The sequence below is a fragment of the Phyllobates terribilis genome, unplaced genomic scaffold (assembly GCF_046119375.1).
Source record: "Phyllobates terribilis strain yellow unplaced genomic scaffold, ASM4611937v1 Scaffold_11__3_contigs__length_659146591, whole genome shotgun sequence".
Classification (NCBI taxonomy): Eukaryota; Metazoa; Chordata; class Amphibia; order Anura; family Dendrobatidae; genus Phyllobates; species Phyllobates terribilis.
Window position 1 is genome coordinate 259,553,542 of NW_027362771.1, and position 20,348 is coordinate 259,573,889.

Sequence of the window (20,348 nt, forward strand, 5' to 3'; positions counted from 1 at the left end):
CAGATTGTTATAAATACAGTAATGAAATAAAGTTTTCCGGCTAGTAATTACTGTTGGAAATATGCATTAAACTGTATCAGAGAGTAATTACAGTCAAATACATCAGATTGAGTTTTTTTGCACAAGTTTCTCTAGCATATCCTCCTGAGGGACTTTAAGTTGCTCTTAAAATCATTGTTACCCTTCAGGGGAAATCATTGTAGCACATAGCAATTAAATGCCACAATGTGGGTGTGGCTGAAGCAACCCCTTAAGGACAACAGCACAAGTAAATTTGTGTAGGCAGAACAAAAGCACAAACACCAGACTATAATGCAACAATTACCTGGTTATTAGAGATAGACAGTCGAAGAGGGGAAAGTTTCCTCTGTTTATCTGGTGATTTCAGTTTGCTAATGGCATCATCATTGTCTAGCAGAAAGTTCTGATTTTGAGATTCTCTTTCTTTAGATGTATCCTTTTCTTTTCTTCCTTTTTTCCTCCTAGTATCATAACCACTGATGAAATTTTCTGTTGGTTCAGAACATCGTAGCACGGGGCACTCTGGATTGTCTTTGAGACACGCACAATCCACCTTGTATTTGCTGAATAAATAAAAACATCACAGATTTAATATTTCACTATCTGCAGTTGTCTCATCAAAAGAGAAATTGGATTGGCATGGGGTGAAGAGAACGGCGCCTGCACCGGAGGAGAGTATAGGTGCTATTTTACTTGGTGGAAACATGGTGATTTAAAAGGAGTTGTCTTAGTAGTGGACAATCCCTTTAAAAAATATCCTCTTCAATAATGAAAGTGTTAATTCACTTAAAACAAATTTGTTAATATATTTAATGCTTGGATCAAAAGACTGAGCTTGACCACAGTGCCTCATTACCTGAGCTAACCGACTCATGAGCATATATGCAAACAGCTACCTTCGGTCGGGAGACCCAGTGGCTGGGACAGATCTTCTGATCCAAGCACAGTTCACTGATGCGTTAGACTAGCATAAGGCTCTGTAGGGACATACCCCAAGTGCTAACACTCAAGTTGCTCCAAATTTTTTTATAGGGAAAAAACCCACTGATCTAAACAGACATGGGCCAGGTCCTCTTTAGAGGGAGATAAATTTATATTAAATATGAAAAAAACATAAGAAAAAATATACTGTTTTTTCAAAAATAAGACACACCTAGAGGTTTTAGAGGAGGAAAATAGGAAAAAAAATTGAAGCAAAATATGTTGCAAAATATTTAACATGTCTGCTGACACGGTTATGGGGAAGATCTGCTGCTGGAGAGCTACAGGTTGTGCAACAATCTTGTATGGAAACAGCAGTTTTTCACAACCTGTGTGGCTCTGCAGCTGTTGCCAAACTACAGCTTCCATCATCCCAACCTGTCCCACCTTGATGTGAATTGTAGTTTTGTAACAGTTGCAGAGCCACTGACAGGTGGCCCTGCAGCAGAATTTAAAAAAGGAGGCTCATACAAATCGTGAGGACTGAACCCGTTCATCATGATTTGCAGAAGAGTCTTTTGTGAATTTAGCATCCTGTGCACATTAATGTCCCAGCGTTTTCCAGCAAAATGGCACAGGGTACGGCACATGCTCAGATTAACCTCAGTCGGTCTCCAGCAAAATGGCACCGGTGGCTGTGCACGTGCAGATCGAGATCTCGGCTCATCATTTAGCAGAGATCCGCAGATTAGCATCTTGGCTCAATGACTAGCCGAGATCTCGAACTGTGCATGAGCTGCTAGCGGTGCTATTTTGCTGCAGACTGCCGCCGGCTTCCTGCAGCATCGACACTGCTCCACCGCTACCCCCTCTCCCCAATCAAGCCACGTAAGCTACATTCGAACTGACGCATCCCCATTTTTCTCCCAAATTTGGGGAGATAAAAAGGTGTGTCTTTTAGTCCAAAAAATATTGTACAGTTGACTCACCAAACTGCATAATCGAAGTCAAATGCGATAGTAACTTCTGCACCTTTTGGAATGTTTGAAATTGAATAAATATATAAATGAATTGTTCCTTCTTCAACAATATGCCGCACCTGCAATATGAAGAAATGAGACAGATATACAAGACTATTGCATATAATAAAACAGAGCAAGTACCAGCACAAAGTCTCCCTTTTTCAATATCTGATCAATTCTCTTTACAGCTTTAATATTTGAAAATGATAACCTGACAGTAAATCTAGAACAAAGGAGTTCCTTACCTCAGCATTTGGTGAACAAGATCTTCTAATAAATCTAGCTTCATTGCCAAATGTCCTTGCATCAACACACATTTCTAACCCATGAAATTTAGAATAAAATAAAACAAATGGGTATGGTCTATAAAGAAAAAAATACAACATTGATAAGGCTTGAATAATCTCAAATCAACATAAAAAGGTATAGTCACACGACTAGTACACAGGCATTTGCTAGACATATTAATGTCATGCAAGGATTACTAAACTATAAATTGCTAGAACTACGTAGTGGTCACAGTTGCCCTGCATTCTGCAGTAAAGTATTGTATTTGAGCATCAACACAACATCGTCTTGTACTTTAATAGAATGTATTTAAAAAGTATCAATTTTCAAGTTATAAGGAGAGCATCGTCATATGTATTTGGGTTACTTAATGCAAATCTTCTCCCATTAAGAATTTATTAGTTACCTCTCCATTAAAGGGGGTTGTCTCATCTTGTAAAAGCAAGCATCTTTGCAATGTTACCTTGTATTATAAATCCTCACCATTCTCAAGAAAATAGAGAATTTTAATTCTGTAGTGTATTGCTTATAGCAAAAAACTACAGGTCAACTCAGAGCACAAGACCAGAAGAGCACGCTTGCAAGTCATTTGCTATACAGCTTGCAACTTAGTGCTGATCTGTAGTTGGTCAGATTGCTGGATATGGCAAAACTTTGTGTTTTTGTGTTCATCATACGCTGCAAAGTCAAAGCTGTCACTGTTAGTAGCATGAGACAGCCCACAGTTCGGAATAGCAGCTCAGTCATGCTGCCACAGAGCGGTTTTAATAAAATGTAAAAATTTCAGTTTGCAGATCTTTGATAGGCTGACGGCAGTTAAAGGGGTATTCCTATCCCCAAGATCCTATCCCAATATGTAGTAGGTGCAATAATAATAATATTAGCAAATACCTCCAATTAGAAATGTAGTATAGTATTTTTGATTCGCTATGCCACTTACCTCATGTGCAGGCATCGCAGGACCGTAGGTATCCATGGTTACGACCACTAGCAGCTAGCTAACTAACTGTGACTTTATCAGTGGTCATAACCATGGATACCTAAGGTCCTGCGATGCCTGCACATGAGGTAAGAGAGATAGCGAATCAAAAATACTATACTACATTTCTAATTGGAGGTATTTGCTAATATTACTATTATTACACCTACTACATAATGGGATAGGATCTTGGAGTTGGGAATACCCCTGTAAATCAGTAACTGATAAACATGATTGTTTGAAGAAACCAGGGCTCTGGAGTCGAAGTCGCAGACTTGGTGTCCATTTTGGTGAAGTCGGTATAAAATAGACCGACTTGGACTCCTCTAAAATATATATAAATTGGGTACAGTATTACAATGCAGTATGTGCTGTACATTTTTTCAGAAGAATTTGGCAAAGTTATGAAATGTCCTATAAATGTCTGTTCTATTCCTGATCTAAAGATCTCGGCTTTTAGTTGAGATGAATCTGTGCTGCACTTATGTACATGCTCAGTAGTGAGGCAGAGCTGTGGAGTCGGAGTTGTGGAGTCGGAAGTCAGGGAAATTGAGGAGTCGGAGGTTTGACGCCACAGCCCTTGAAGAAACCTTACAAGAGTTATACTTTTCTTACACTGACACTGCATACTTACATATCTTTTCATGGAAGCTGCAAAGTTCTCTGTACAAGTTGACAAAAGGACCAAAGTGCAGGAAAAATTTGATTTTTTTTGTACTTAATGCTAAGTCCCTTTCTCGTTGAATAGACTTGGGGACAGTGCTGTGGATACAAGCTTTGTTGCTAGGTAGCAAACTGATGGCTCACCCCGAGGATTCTACACTCTCCTCAGACACTAGGCAGCTCAGTTTAATGCAAAAAAAAAAAAAACAGGAGAAAAAAAAATCCCACAATTGCAGATCAATCCACAAGAAAAAAGGTTGTCTTCAGGGGCACACCAGGGATCTGGAAAAGAAACTCAGAATACCAGAGGGCTTCCATAGCCAACAGGAAAATTCTAATTGCCCTGATTAAGCCAAGAAATGCAAGGAACATCCCTGAAAATGAGAAAGAAGAAACCTAAGAGAAAGGACAATGACTGCAGGGGAGGGTAGCTAATAGAGTTCCTGTGAACAGTTGTGATGGTCATCAGAAAGTGACCTTCTAAAATGAAAGTCTGTAAAAAAACACTGCAGAGCAGCTGAAAAGGAGAATCTTGAGAGTAAGAAAAACCGTAAAAGAGTCTCAGTTCAGGAAGACCCTGGTTGGGTGGTGCACAGTTTATCACCTGAAGAAGTCTAGAGCTGCTTGCAGACAGTCAAGAACACCAAAAAGGGCAAAAACCTTTCCTATAATAGAGATGAGATTGAGGCGTTAAGTGAAACATTTTGAAGGGAGCTTTTCAGTAGGATCAACCCTCCCTAGCCGTCTATATGGGCATGCAGGTCAGAGTAAAATGATACCTTGATCTTATTCCAGAGAAATCCCCATTTTTCTTAATATGTAAATGAGATGTAAAGAACTATGGGCAGGACACAGAGGTGCCTTAAAATCTGCCGCCAGAGCTTATTTTAAATTAAAGCGGGCATTACCAGGATGAAACATGTAACAGTACAACTGAACTTTGTCTCAAACACATTTGCTGCAGCTCTCACAGCTCTGCTGTATTGCAACACTGGCTGCCTGTGAGATGGAAGCACAGAGGAACCTGCAGATGTGTCAGTTATAATCAGAGCTGTGGAGTCGGTAAGCCAAACCTCCGACTCAACTTCCCTGACTCCAACTCCACAGCACTGCCTCACAACTGAGCATGTACATAAGTGCAGCACAGATTCATCTCAACTAAAAGCCTAGATCTTTAGATGAGGAATAGGACAGACATTTATAGGACATTTCATAACTTTCCCAAATTCTTATGAAAAAATTTACAGCACATAATGCATTGTACTACTGTACCCAATTTACTATACATTTTAGGAGAAACCTCCTCCTCAGGTTGTACTCATGGTACTATGATATCCAATGCTATTAACATACAACAACAATTACTGCTATAGATCCTTCACTCTGGATCGTGAGGAGTCTCAGCAGTCAGACCTCCACCGATCAAATAGTGTCGGCATATTCCAACTATTCTATCACATCAAAAAGGTGAAACAAACCACTTTAAATTCTCCTAAATTTTGTTTGATGAAGAATGAGCTTCAAAAGGCAGGATATTCAAAGCATCAAAAACCATAATCCTTGGCCAACAAGGAAATCTTTGACACGAAGATTTCACTAATGTACTAAAAGTGATCATGCTAAGATTTTATCACAATTTACAAAATATCCTTTAAGACAAGCGTACCTACCTTTTAAAAAAGTAGCCATTAGCTTCAAACTGCTCCCGAAGCATAAATTTCCCTCTATATTCGATTATTAATGTTTCAGGTTGCAGGTCTTTTGCAGCTTTTAATATTTTTTTGTTCTTCTGCATATAACTCTATTAGAAACAGATCAGTTAAAACATTGCATGATTTTGTTATACTTTACAGAAAAGCTAACCTTAATAGTCCTTATACAATAATTTAGTTGTAAAGGTTTTTTTCTCCATTCTCCATTCTATATCAAAATGTGTAAAAATATGATTGGCGATCCCTGGCTGTTTCAAAATATCCAACAGCAAAGTCCCCAAGCATCCATACCTTCATACTCTCCCTTTCCCTGCTGAATCACATATCTTATATATAAAGGCTTTTCCAGGCAAAAGTTGAAATTTAAAGGAGTTGTCTGGTCTTAAGCTACAAGCTGTGAGGATTCTCTGATGCCGGGAGTTGGAGGTCGTGTAACCGCAAAAATGTGATTTGCATACTATCGGCTACATTGCAACTAGACTGAACCCGGACTCAATTAATACATCTGCATTAAGTGAGGCCATGCCCATCTAGTCGGCATATGATGTATGCAAATCACACACTTGTGGTCACATGTCCACTACACCTGACACGCAGAGTGCATGACGCGGGGATTAACAAGTCTGCAGTCAGAGTGAAATTAAGGTCAGACAACCCCTTAAATATTTTTGATAAAGTTGGCACTGGCTATAATGTAGGCGATTAGCTTTGTAAAGCCCCCATTTCACATAGCGAGATCGCTGCTGTGTCACGGTTTTGGTGACGCAACAGCGACCTCACCAGCGATGTCGCTATGTGTGACACTTTGCAGCGATCAGGCCCCTGCTGTGAGGTCGCTGATCGCTGCAAAGTGTCTTGGACCATTTTTTGGTCGTTGCTCTCCCGCTGGTCAGCACACATCGCTGTGTGTGACCAGTGGGAGCAGCGATCAGGCTGGTAACTATGGTAAACATCGGGTTACTAGGGGCACACGAGCACCTAGTAACCCGTTGTTTATCATGGTTACAAGCCTGCTAAAGTGAGCGGTAACCTCCCGCTCACTGTAGCAGAGTGGTAAACACATGACCCCGGTGCCCAGAGCTGGTGTTACTATCCCCACCTTTGGGCAAATCGAACATGAAGAGGAAGTCGGGCTGCAGCTGATCTGAGACGACTTCTTCATGTTCAATTTGACAGCAGGCGGGGACAATGACTCCAGCGCTGATTGGACGCCAGGTGCATGTCACAACAACAGCACGGGAGCCCCAGGGAGAGCGAGTGCCTGCACGGGAAGGGAGTACAACCCCTGGCAAAAATTATGGAATCACCGGGCTTGGAGGATGTTCATTCAGTTGTTTAATGTTTTTGAAAAAAAGCAGATCACAGACATGGCACAAAACTAAAGTGATCACTCCTTTTTAGATGCAGACTAACGAGCAGATCTAATTTGATGCAGGTGTTTTGGAAATGAACATTTACAGGGTGATTCCATAATTTTTTCCCTCTGCTTGGTCTGAAAAAAACTTACCCTTACTGAGTACCACATTTTTAATCTTGATTTCTTTTAGTGTTTCTTAAAGCCCTAAAGTTGCCATTTGAAATGACTTTAGTTTTGTGCCATGTCTGTGATCTGCTTTTTTTCAACAACATTAAACAACTGAATAAACATCCTCCGAGCCCGGTGATTCCATAATTTTTGCCAGGGGTTGTATAAGCTTTTTTTTATTTTAATTAGGGTCCAGCGTGGTGTATGACAAGGAGTTGTCCAAGTACTGGACAACTTCTTTAACATCAAGACAAGAGGGGATAAAGGAAATTCGGGTGGTTACACAGAGTCAATTGCTATACAGTCAATTGTTAAAAGCCATGACCTGATATTACAAGAGTGAGCAACAAGAGACACACAGAACCACACTAAAATTTGTAGTGTTCCTACACTTTTAAATTAACTCAAGCTGGTGAACAGAAGAAAACATATTTACCTCTACTGGTGGTTTAAATAAGAGATTATTAGGGCTCAAGCTGGACTTTCCAGATTGCTCCTTTCTGTCGATGTCACAACCTAGTCTTTGCGCTATCCTTTGGGCCTCCTTTTGAACACCTTCACTGTATTGGTTGTTGTTTGCTTCTTCATAGTGCTCCATCCAAGCTCTGATTTTACTCTCCCACCCATATGTGGGATTGTCAGATGGATCAATTTCTGGAGCAGAACCCTAAATATGATGGGGAAAAAAATAAAGATGCATACAATGATTTGCTTGACTTCAGCAAAAATGCCTGTCAGTCTAGTTCCCAGACTGTTATTGAAGTTTTACCACATTTACTTAAAATGGCCTAGTTTGCACTAGCAGAAACAGCCCAGGCTGTAAGGCTCGTTTAAAAGGGAATAAAAAATTATTTTTCTATCCAAAACAACCCATTCGAAGCACAACTCAAGACATCTAGTAATAAGCAACAGTAGGTAACTTCTTTGATTACCAGGAAAAGGGTACATTTACAATGACTGATCGTGATTGTATTATAACTATCGTTTTGCACACATAGCATGTCACTCAGCATCACATTACTGTTTACAAAGTACAATGTTTAACATCCAGGAACAAAAGACAAAAAAAACCCCCTCAAAACATTCCAGATCAGTGGAATACATCTGGACTAGTTACAAAATGGCTTCTGTAAAACCAGAAGCTATGATGCTTCTGAATTTAGTGATTACACTTTAGTTACAAATCGTAATGGAATTTATTTTACCTTTACGCGAGAAGATTTTCTAGATCCTTCTCTAAAGGGCTGTGGAGATTAAAAAAAAAAAATTGATTATATTCTTAAAATTTACAAAAACAGTAATGTGTTAAAAGTGGTGGTCTGGAATGTAAAATGTATTTTCTAATAATGTCTCCTTACACTTTATTTATTGCTTTATTACACTTCTCCCCATCTAGCTAATGCCTAAATGTTTTTTTTACTGTACTTCCTTTGATGTTTCATTTGAGAGGAGTCTGAAACGTGATTTCACAGAAGGCTGGGATTGCACTCACTCCCTGTCGCGTCCATCGCACCTCTGGAACAAGAAGTCACAGGGGGTAATGCTGCAGTTACTCACTAGTTTCTTGCATCACTGGCCCCTCTGAAGATGTGATGGACGCTGTGAGTGCAGTGTTGGCACTCTGCCTCTATCGAAGCTGCAACTTCTAAATACGTGAAATACACCGGCAGGGGCTGGAGATAGAAGCAGTGAGTGAAACCAGCGCTACACCCAGAGCACCACCCTCAAACGAATAGTCAACAGGGGAGTCCCTGGTGTTACTACTTCTATCACCGCCCCCTACTGACAGATTAACAGAGGACGGTGCTAGAAGCGGTGAGGGACACTAATGACGATTCGTTTGAGGGCAGTGCTAGAAGCTGTGGGGCGGCACTGGTGTTACTCACTGCTTCTATCTCTGCCCCCTGCCTACGTCTTTCAGTTAGAAGCTACGGCGGAGAAGATAGAAGCAGAGTGCGGGTGCTGCTCTACCATCACCCACAACATACATCAACGAGAACGTCTTCAGAGAGGGCGGCGATGCAAGAAACTAGCGAGTAACTGCAGAGCTGCCACTTGATGACGTCCTATTCCAGGAGGAACGATGGACGCTGTGGGAATGAGTGCAGAAAAAGCCTCCTGTGATGTCACGTTTAAGACTCCTCTCAAACAAAACGTCACAGGAAATACAGAAACAGATTTAGGGATTAGCTTGATAGGGAAAAATGTAGGGCGTTGTGTAAAATGTAGAAAATACATTTTCAGTGCCGGACCACCCCTTCAAGCAAAATTACATAAGCATCTTATTTTTACTGCATGTAGCTACATTCATATCACATTTCATGACAAAAACATTATGTAGGCTGTGCCCTGTACCTTTAGATCAGAGAATCTAAACACTAGATTCATTTAGCTGCAGTTAAAAAGAGTTTGCTAACTTCTCGTTTAGCTCCATTGTAGCATATAGGTTATAATAGGAGTTTTCAGACCTTCAGAAGTAATAGTTTTTTATATACTCAGTATACATACATGCCCTACATAAGTTGTATGGAATGTCTCAGGAGCTAGAACCATTCCATACAGAATAGGCATGGTCTTTGCTATACATCTGGTACCTACCCAAGAGCAGCAACTGAAGCTAGATGCTGTTTAACCATTTAGATACCAGTGTCAATATTTGACAGCGGCATTAAATTGTTGAATAGCTCATTATTGTCTGGATCCTCTTGTGCAAAAGATCCTGTTCTGGATGTTCGACCTCTCCAATCTAGCATTTCTCACCTATCCATGATAAATGCTTATGCTATATTACCTTTTAATAACTTCCCGATATAGGTTGTACCAATAAGATTTACCTCAGCAACGGGTGCATGAACTAGTGTGTCAATAGCCAAGTCTGCTTCACATGGTGCGGGTGCTGGCTGCATAACAGCAATGGAAGGCGCTAGCTCAGATTACTGCTGTTTAAGTGTTGCCATCAATCTGTCAGTGGCATTTAAATGGTTTCTTAGTGTGTACAAGACCATTGCCACACCCGTGCATGAAATTGTGGGGCAACTGTACATTAACAGTTAAAATTTTATGCTATTCACCATGCTACACAAAGTTTGTTAACTACCGTATATCCTTCCGATCATTATTATGGAGGAGACAACAAATTTATAGTTTGTGTAATTATAGTACAAAAGTAATAAAATATTAAAGGTTTAAAAATAATAATTTGCTTTTGCGTCACCATAGCCTGTGAACCACAAGTTATACATTTAAATGTAAAAGGAGCTGTATGAGGGCTTATTTTTAGCGTGACAATATGTAGTTTTCACGGTTGTCATTTGTGGGTACATATGACTTTTTTAGTTTTTGATAAACAATAAATAAGATGTGCAATCCTGGCATGGCTTTTTATATTTTGCAGGATTAACCCCTTAAGCCCCGGAGCATTTTCCGTTTTTGCATTTTCGTTTTTGCTCCCCTTGTTCCCAGAGCCATAGCGTTTTTATTTTTTGGTCAATATGGCCATGTGAGGGCTTATTTTTTGCGGGACGAGTTGTACTTTTCAACGCCATTACTAGTTTTACCATATCCTGTACGGGAAAACGGGAAAAAAATTCCAAGTGCGGTAAAATTGCAAAAAAAGTGCAATACCACAGTTGTTTTTTATTTATTTTTTTTACCACGTTCACTGAATGCTAAAACTGACCTGCCCTTCTCATTCTACAGGTCATTACGAGTTCATAGATACCAAACATGTATAAGTTCTTTTATATTTAAGTGGTGAAAAAAAATTCCAAAATTTGGTTAAAAAAAAATAATAAAAAAAAAATAGCGCCATTTTCTAAGACCCGTAGCTTCTCCATTTTTCGTGATCTGGGGCTGGTTGATGGCTTATTTTTTGCGCACCGGGCAAACGTTTTTATTGATAACATTTGGGGTAGATCCGATGTTTTGATCGCCCGTTATTGCATTTTATTGCAATTTTGTGGCGACCAAAAAACGTAATTCTGGCGTTTAGAATTTTTTTCTCGTTACGCCGTTTACCGATCGGATTAATTCTTTTTTTATATTGATAAATCGGGCGATTCTGAACGCGGCGATACCAAATATGTGTATGTTTTTTTTTTTTATATATATTTTATTTTGAATGGGGCGAAAGGGGGGTGATTTAAACTTTTATATTTTTTTATATTTTTAAAAACGTTTTTTTTTCACTTGTTGCTTGCTTCTATAGTCTCCATAGGAGACTAGAAGCAGCAACTATCCGATCGCCTCTGCTACATACAGGGGATGAGCAGGTCCCCTGCATGCAGCAGAAATGGTCCTGTGCTATGAGCGCCGACCACTAGGTGGCGCTCATAGCGACAAGATCATGACAACCACAGGCGTCTGCTGCAGACCCTGGGTTGTCATGCACGCCCATCGGCGACCCGCGATCACGTGACGGGGTCGCCGGTGGGCGGGGCTTATGACAATCTACCTGGAAGCGCGTGTTAAATGCTGCTGTCGGAGATTGACAGCGGCATTTAACATGTTAACAGCCGCGGGTGGATCGCGATTCCACCCGCGGCTGTTGCGGGCACATGTCAGCTGTAAGAATCAGCTGACATGTGCTCCGTTCAGTGAGGGCTCAGCGCAGCAGCCCTCACTGAACGGGCAGTACGCAAATATGCGTACTAATACGTCCCCGGTAAGTAATGGGTTAATTAAAGCTATTGTCGTGCAAAAGTAAAAAAAAATAAAAACAATTATTAAAGATCGTTTTTGGTTCTCATTCTGAGATCCCGGACTTTAATTTTCCTGTTTATAAAAGGTATATGAAGCTTGTTTTTTTGAGTAAAGAGTTGTAGTTTTTAATGACACCATTTTGGGATACAAAAAAACATTTGTATCACTTATTTTTATCTTTTGTGAGGCAACATGAACAAAATCAGAGATTTTAGCAATGTTTTTCACAATCTTCAGCACACAAGATTATTAAACCCTTAGCGTTCGTGTACGTGCACACGTTAAGTATTTGGTGCAGAAATTTCTGCATCTCTTGGCAGGTAAAAAACAGCAGAAAAACATGCATTTTTGCCATGCATTTTTTTCCCCATTTATTAGTATGATTGAAATCTGCAAGTTACAAATAAGCAACATGTGCATGAGATGTCAGGTTTCTCATTCATTTTGCTGAAATCAGGAATCCCTTCAGGTTTTGTGACAAATCTGCGCAGGGAAAAAAAAAGAAAGGGACAAATCTGCAACATGTGCACAGGCCCTAAACCCCTTCACGCCATATATTACCGGCGCATGGCTTCTCTCCCTCTTTGTTGCAGGCTCCGGCGCGGAGCCCACCATCTTTCCCGGCACATTATAGCTGATCTGATCAGCTGTCATGTGCCCCTAACAGCGGCGGGTGGAATTGCGATCCAGCTGCGGCTGTTAATATGTTAAATGCAATTGTCAATCTTCGACGGCGGCATTTAACATGGCAACGGCGGAAGCATGTCACTAAACCTGCCCATTGGCGCCCGTGTCACATGACCGCAGATCACCGATGGGTTGGCATGACAACCCTGTTGTTGTCATTGCCGGGATGCTATGAGGGCCACCCAGCAGTTGGTGCTCATAGCAAGTGAGGATTTTTGGTACACAAAACAGGGCTGAAGCCATGCTGTATGTAGCACAGGCAATCAGATGATTACAGCTTCTAGTGTCCCATGAAGACTATTGAAGCACGTGAAAAGTAGAAAAAAAAAAAGTTTTTAAAAATATGAAAAAAATATAAAAAAATTCAAGTCACCCCCCTTCAAAATAAAACAAATAAAAAAAAATGCATACACATTAATCCGATCGGTAAACGGCTTAACAAGAAAAAAAAAAAAAAAATCAAAATGCCAGAATTACGTTTTTTTTGTCGCCGCAACATTGCAATAAAATGCAATAACGGGCAATCAAAACATCGTATATATCCCAAAATGGTATCAATAAAAACGTTAGCTTAACGCGCAAAAAAATAAGCCCTCACCCAGTCCTCACGGGTCTACATGGTATGGTAAAACCAATGGGGTCGTTCAAAAGTACAACTCGTCCCGCAAAAAAGAAACCTTTACACGGCCATATTGACTATAAAAAAAAAAAAAAGTTAAGGCTCTGGGAAGACGGGGAGCAAAAAAATGAAAAAAGGGCGGCGGCGTGAAGGGGTTAAAGGGAATCTGTCAGCAGGTTTTTCCTATGTAATCTGAAGACCGCAGGAGGTAGGGGCTGAAATACAGATTTCAAATGTGTGTCAGTTTTTTGGCTGTGTGCTGTTTACTTATAATGAAGGTTTTATCCCCTGGGAATTATCACTGTTGGACTAGGTGCAAAGTGCTTCCTGGTCTGACTCCACCCCCTCCCCTGATAAGCAGCCCACTGTCAATAGACTACGTACATAGAGAACTGGGTGTGGGTGGGGTCAGCTTTCTAAGCTCTGCTACATGCTACATCTAAGAACTCAAATTATGTCACAACTGCTGCACCCAGTAAACCAAGTGACTTATCGCAGGAATCAGGCTCACTTATCCTATATTATGCTACTCTCAGATTAAATAGCAAAAATATACTGACAGATTCCCTTTAATGGCCACTAAAAGGACTTTTTACTAACCCGAGTTATAAGAAAACAGTATGCCCCAAAGGGTGAAAACGAAGTAGAGGTTAGATGTACACTATAGCCTATACCCTGCCGCATCAGTCAATTGGTGTCGGCACCAACCATGGCCGTTTAACCCCCTACATGTTGATGTCAATAGTGACAGCGGCATCTAGATGGTTAGAGTGTGGGGGCTCCCCATTTAATCCCATTGTCACCATAAGATTGCGATTGTGTGGTCTTGATGGTTGCCATGGCAACCCAAGGCAAAGTAACGCCCTTTGAGTCTGCCAGCTAAAGTGGACTGTTCAGATGTTAGCAACATTTTAAAGGAGCCTGACTAAGCCGATTTGGGAGCGGTGAAACGCACGTCGAAGCATTTGCACACTCATTGTCCTCCCAGTTTGGTCCAGCAACATGAGTAGAGGTATTTAACCAATCCATTGCAACACTATACCATAGAGTTTGCATTGTTTGCATTATTTTTCACTATAGGGTTTGCCTGATTAGTACCATATATGCAGGTCAGGACCATACAAGCTACAGCTATTGTGAAGGGCTATTTCTGTTATGGGAATGGGCGATTGACATAACTTTAACCATATATTGTCTTATTATTGGTCTATTGTTGATACCCCCTTTATGCATATAAATATAGATATGCTGTATAGCTACTACCAAGATAGTTGATGGTTATATTTATTGAGATACAGTGTGTTTCTCGCTGTTTCTGGCTATTATAAATATCTATATAATGTATACATATTTGTTAATTTTGTATTTGTCAAACGAATTTTGATATATTTGCATCCCATCTTTTTGAAAACGTTGAAGTCTGCAGTTTTTAAAATGGTATCATTTTTGGGTTATAGGTCCCTTAAAGTTACTTTAAAGGGAATCTGTCACCATATTTGACTTATTTAAACTATTAATATAGGCATAATGGTTATGGACTGCTGAAAAATGTCATCCCTGTATGCCTCATATCAGATGCCTTGTTGTGAATAAATCATATTTTATCACTTTATGTAAATTACCTCTCCCAGGCTATGAGGAGGACGCTGCCTGGAAGATAACTCTGCCTCCATAGATTATTTTACATGATGGCCGATGTCTGCTCTCCTGATACCACTGCAGAGCTGTGTGAGATTATAAGGCCTCGGCCCCACTATCAGTTTTCGGTCAGCATTCGGTCAGTATTTTTTCTCAGGAGTGGGAGCCAAAACCAGGAGCGGGTGATAAAGGCAGAATTGGTGCATTTATTTCTATTATACCTTTTTTCTCAGTGTTCCTCACCTGGTTTTGGCTCCCACTCTTAAGAAAAAATACTGACCAAATACTGATAGTGGGGCCGTGGCCTAACTGACACATCTGCAGGTTCTGCTCAGTTTTAGCTTCCATCTCAGGGTATGTGCACACGATGTCTCACCGCCTGCGGCCTCGACGCTGCGAAGAAGCAGTCAGCGGCTTCCACTTAATATGCTAATGAGCTGAGCCCCCCCCCCCCACCTCCTCCCACATGCGGACTTTCCCCATAGAGGTAAGGTCTAAAGGCATGCGGACCCGTAGGAGGAATTTCCGGTCTGGAAAGATGGGCAGCATGTCAGTTTCCGCAGGTGTACAGAGACGCATAAAGGCCATGGGATTTCTACAAATCCCATCCACTATGCTGTAACATCTGGCCGCTGCGGATTGGACACAGCGAAAGTGCGCTGCGTCCAATCCGCAACAAATACTGATCGTGTGCACATACTTTGACAGGGTTGCAATACTGTTGCAATACAGCAGAGCAGACAGAAGCAAAAAATGTGTTTGCAAGACCAATTTAATTTCTCCTGTTTTGTGTTAGTTACTTGTCTCACTGGTAACTCCCTCTTCATGTAAAATAATCTCTGGAGGCAGAGTCATCTCTGGCAGCATCCGCCATATATCCTGGAAGAGGTCATTTATATAAAAAGTGATAAAAGATGATTTATCCACAAGACATAAAAGAGGCATCACACTCTCCAGCAGTTTATAACCTGTATGCCCATGTTAATGGCTTAGATAGGTCAAATGTGGTGACAGATTCCCTTCAAAAACTAAATAAGTCCCTAAAAATAAGTTTTCTTTAAAAATTTATCAGCAAATTTTAATTTTTCTTTCAACCTTCTATCATTCTAAAAAAGTAGTTAATAAATTACATTTACCTTATGTTTTACCTTACATGAACACTCAAATTTCCTTTTATTTTGTGTGGTATGACTATCTGAATTAAAAGGTGTTAACATTCAAAGTTGCCAATTTTTGAGAAATAAAAAGAAAAAGTAAGAAACCAATATAAATATAAAATAATATTATTATTATTATTTTATGTTTAAATGCTTACCTTTTTTGATTTTGCATTTTGTTCCTTTTCTCCGCTTTTCTTTCTTTTTTTGTCATTGACTTTTGTTACTCTGGTGGCAGTAAGAGTAAGAGTTGTAGGTGTGTGCTGGCAAGCAGTATACAGCTCCATAGGAACTTCATCGCAACTTTCTGTTGCACTGGTATCACCATCTTTAAAATAAAACAAGACGCACATTAAACCATTTTCTATATATTCATGCTGGTAAACAAAAAAAAGATTGCAGAGATGAGAGGTTTGGTTTTGCCAGATTAGTCTATGACCCCTTACTCCACTATCTATAACGTGCTAAGACTTTCTATTGAGCCAAGACATTGCTCTGAACAAGTTCAGGCTTAGAAGTTGAATGCATCTGTCTGGCAAGCTGCATGTGTCAGAATGGCTATTTGAGCAATCTGTGGGGAATTCAGGACCCAGACCATCACCGATCTGCAGAATGTCAGGTTTCCCCCTTATTAAACTGCTGACAGCACATTATATGACTCCTAATTAGGATGTTAAAGGGGTTGTCTACTACTAGAACAACCACTTTTTGAACTAAATGTTTGGCCCCGATAAAAAAAAAAAACCTATGCTCACCTCCCGTGCTGTTGCCGTTCCAGCAGTGTTGGCAATTGTGGTCACAGAGTTCTGATGCAGTGGAATGACACATGGTGCCCGGCGTCCAATCAGCACTGGTATCACTGTCCCCGCCTTCATACGGCTTGGACATGAAGAGGAAGTCAGATCAGCTGCAGCCCTGGCTTCATGTTCATTTCGTATGAAGGTGGGCGCAGAGACGTCAGTGCTGATTGGGTGTCGGGCACCATGTCTCATTCCACCGCACCAGAGCTCCGGGACAGCAAGTGTCGACACCACTTGAAGGCCAGCATGGGAAGAGAGTATAGGTTTTTTTATTTTAGCGAGGCCAAACATTTAGTTCAAACTAGGACAACCCCTTTAACTATCGGCTCTGTGCGTCCTTGTATAAAGCTAAAAATGAGCTTTATACATCACTTACTGTATGGTGATAAGTTTTATTGGTATACCAGGCGGCAGAGGTGTACGGCAAGGATCATTAGAATTCTATTTAGGAGGCACATAACAAGCTCACAGCAGTTTAATAACAGAAAACCTTATGTAGACATGATTTGGAGATTGTATTATATAAACTGATGCATCAGCAAATCAGGTGAAATAACTCACTCCTAGTCAACTAGAAGTACTTTTGAAAGTGGTGTATAATAAATGTTAGGAGTTTAGAAAAAAAAAAAAGGAAAAAATTTTAGTGCAAAAGACAGGAAAAATTATTACTGTGCAACATTTAACATAGGAGGAATAAAATGAACATATTAGCTATTATAAATGCGTAACATGAGCACAACACAAAATATACAGCCTGCGTAACAATCTTAGTACCACTGCACTATTCTCCTTCAAGAACATAATTCATTTATGTACTATTGAAAACTGAACGGCCCATCATGCACAGGAAATATGCAGATTTTTTTTAAATAAAGCAAACCAAATTACTTTCAAACATATGGTACAGAGGTATATAGCAATGCTGTCTAAGACTGGTTTCACATGCCCTTTTTTGCAAGATGTAAACATTGGCAAGCACTCATACATGCTTCTCACGGGCAATTATACAGGACACCAATATATTGCAGGGAAAGTATCTCATGCTGACTCGACTGGAGCAGGAAAACCATCTGTGCAATATATGAACATGTACTGTTTGACCAATCAGAAAGGGCGGTAAAGTATGGACTGACGGTCACCACAATCTTTACATGCAACAGAGATATCTTAGCACTGAAGCTCCCAAAGAAGAGGTTGGGGGGGGGGAAGGAGAGTTATATTGTAATCAAAGCCGGACATCCACAATAAGTTACTTTATACCCTTTATGCTCATGCTATCTACAATCTAAAAGTAGGTAGTGTGACTTCCAAGACTGATACTTTGCTATCAGAGACAGACCTACTGTATCTTCCAGGAGAAAGGTTGATGAGGTAACCTACTCTGTAAAGCATTGCTGGATGAAGCCTTAAGGGTATGTGCACACGATGCAGAAATGCTCAGGATTTTTTCCTGAGCGTTTCTGCATCTCTCTGGCAGGAAAAAACGCATGCGGATTGTACATGCGGTTTCCTGCCAGGGACATGCGGAAATGAAGCGGTCTTCACTTTCATTTCCGCATGCGGGTTGACAAGCGCTTCCCAAGCGATTTTAGCATCACTTGGAAAGTGCTTGTCAACTTCACACTATATAAATCCATGCAACCGGCATCGATTTATATAGTGTGTGATGTCAAAAAATAAAAAATAAATCTATACGTTACCATCTGATGGCCCCCGGTGTCCTGCTTCATCGGTCCCGGCTGCCGGCAGTGAAGACTGTAGGACCTTCCGACGTCAGCGTCACGTGACCCGTCACATGACTCTGACGTCAGCGAAGGTCCTTCATTCAACCGCGAAGTGCGCGGGAAGCCGGCAGGACGCAGCGCGGGCCGTCAGAAGGTGAGAATATATATATTTTTTATTTTATTCTTTTTTTTTTAATGGTACCTGGGTCTGGATGAGAGTCCTCTCCTCCACACCCGGGTACCATCCGCACATTAGACCGCACGGAATGCGCATCAACATATACAGTGATGCGGATTCCATGCGGTCTAATGCAAGTCAATGGCGGCAAAAGAGCAGCGTTTCCGCAAAATTAATTGACATGCTGCGGATTTTTGACCGCAGCGTTTACGCTGCGGAAAAATCCGCATCATGGGCACAGCACATGCGGATTTCCATTGGGGAACATTGCTGCCCTTCTACCATGCGTTTTTCATGCGTTTCCGCGGCGTTTACGCAACTGCAAAAACGCCGCGGAAACGCATGAAAAACGCATCGTGTGAACTCAGCCTAACTCTTCAGCCACCGCAGTCATTTCTGCAATTTTATTTAACATGGTGACCACATGTGCATAGGAGGTGTCAATGTTGACAGCGGTATCTAAGATGTTAACAGGGGTGGAACAAAGTCTGACACTCCCATCAACAACCCTGCAATAGATTGCTATGACAGTTGGGGGTCTAATGATGCAAAAATTGTTTTTTTTAGTCAATTCATCACCATCCCCCCTCCAAAAAAAAGGGAAATGTAAAAAGTGATCGAAAAGTTCTATGCAACCAAAAATGAAAAATCAATGAAAACAATTCATACTATAAAAACAAACCCTCCTACACTACTTTCAATGGGTTAAAAACTGGAGGTGTTTATTGGCCACAGAGACCTTGGGTTATAGCTGCTGCCAGTAGGAGAAGTATAGGAGTACTTGGATGGATACCACAAATAAACAACTTAAGAAACATCTTTGATCTATTGGGGACAATACTTCCCCCTTCAGAAGAGAGGATATGTTACCTTATTAGTTTAAAAGAAAATGGAATAGGTGTTGTGTCCCCAAATGAACTCAATGAGAAAAGAATTTTACATAGTGTGCCTCTCTATAGGCCTGTACAGAACAAGTTCCATTACAGGGTGGCTAGCCAATGACTGTGCACTATGGTTATGGGCCATGGACTGGAAACTAAGACAACTACCCTGTGATAGTAGATAGTAAGTCAACCACGCCAGTCTGGAACTTACTGTTGAAGAAATGCAGTGTGACAGAAGACAATAGATCCCAATAAAGGGATGTAGCACTTGAGCAATAGTGATCTTTATGGTAATTGAGCAGTAACCAGATACATAAAGGGGCGGCTGGAAATAATGAGATGAAAGAGTGGCCTTTTCAGCTGCAGCTATGCCTACTTAGGAGCCGCTGGGTTGGCTCTGCAACAGTGTTTTTCCTGCCATTCTGCAAGCTAGGGTAGGGTCTCATGACCATTTTCTCCACATCTCAGACATGGAGAGAAAAATAATAATAAAAAAAGGTTTCTCCAGTCTGTCAGTCTGAAAATTGGACCGCACTCGAACTCATAAAAGTATTCATGGACCCATAGACTTGCATCTCCGATTTTTATTTTTTTTACACAGACCACTCCATAAAAAAACCACGTTTAGCACTTGTCAGGAAAAAGAAAAAAAAAATTGGTTGTGTACACAAGTCTCAGGAGTGAGCTACAATTTTAGTTATCTCAAACTTGGAAAAATGAGACATCATCATACACAGAACAGTGGTTTTACCTGGGAGAAAGATCATGAGAATAGAAGATACAAAATCCTATACCTGCAATGTTTGACTTGCAACCCTAAGGTGGGAAT

The 20,348-nt window shown here is 40.7% G+C and overlaps 1 protein-coding gene across 7 annotated transcripts in view; it reads right to left on the bottom strand.

Annotated features, from left to right (window-relative positions):
• The window catches only part of KMT2E (lysine methyltransferase 2E (inactive)), an 87,969-nt gene that overhangs the window by 31,218 nt on the left and 36,403 nt on the right, over window positions 1-20,348 (bottom strand). For all 7 annotated transcript variants that reach the window (XM_073652253.1, XM_073652254.1, XM_073652252.1 and 4 more), the window contains 7 exons: window positions 16,092-16,261; window positions 8,337-8,375; window positions 7,568-7,798; window positions 5,565-5,695; window positions 2,210-2,327; window positions 1,932-2,041; window positions 326-584 (listed from right to left, as the gene is read on the bottom strand). In XM_073652253.1, the coding sequence (XP_073508354.1) occupies window positions 326-584; window positions 1,932-2,041; window positions 2,210-2,327; window positions 5,565-5,695; window positions 7,568-7,798; window positions 8,337-8,375; window positions 16,092-16,261 (1,058 nt within the window). The remainder of the gene's footprint in view (window positions 1-325; window positions 585-1,931; window positions 2,042-2,209; window positions 2,328-5,564; window positions 5,696-7,567; window positions 7,799-8,336; window positions 8,376-16,091; window positions 16,262-20,348) is intronic.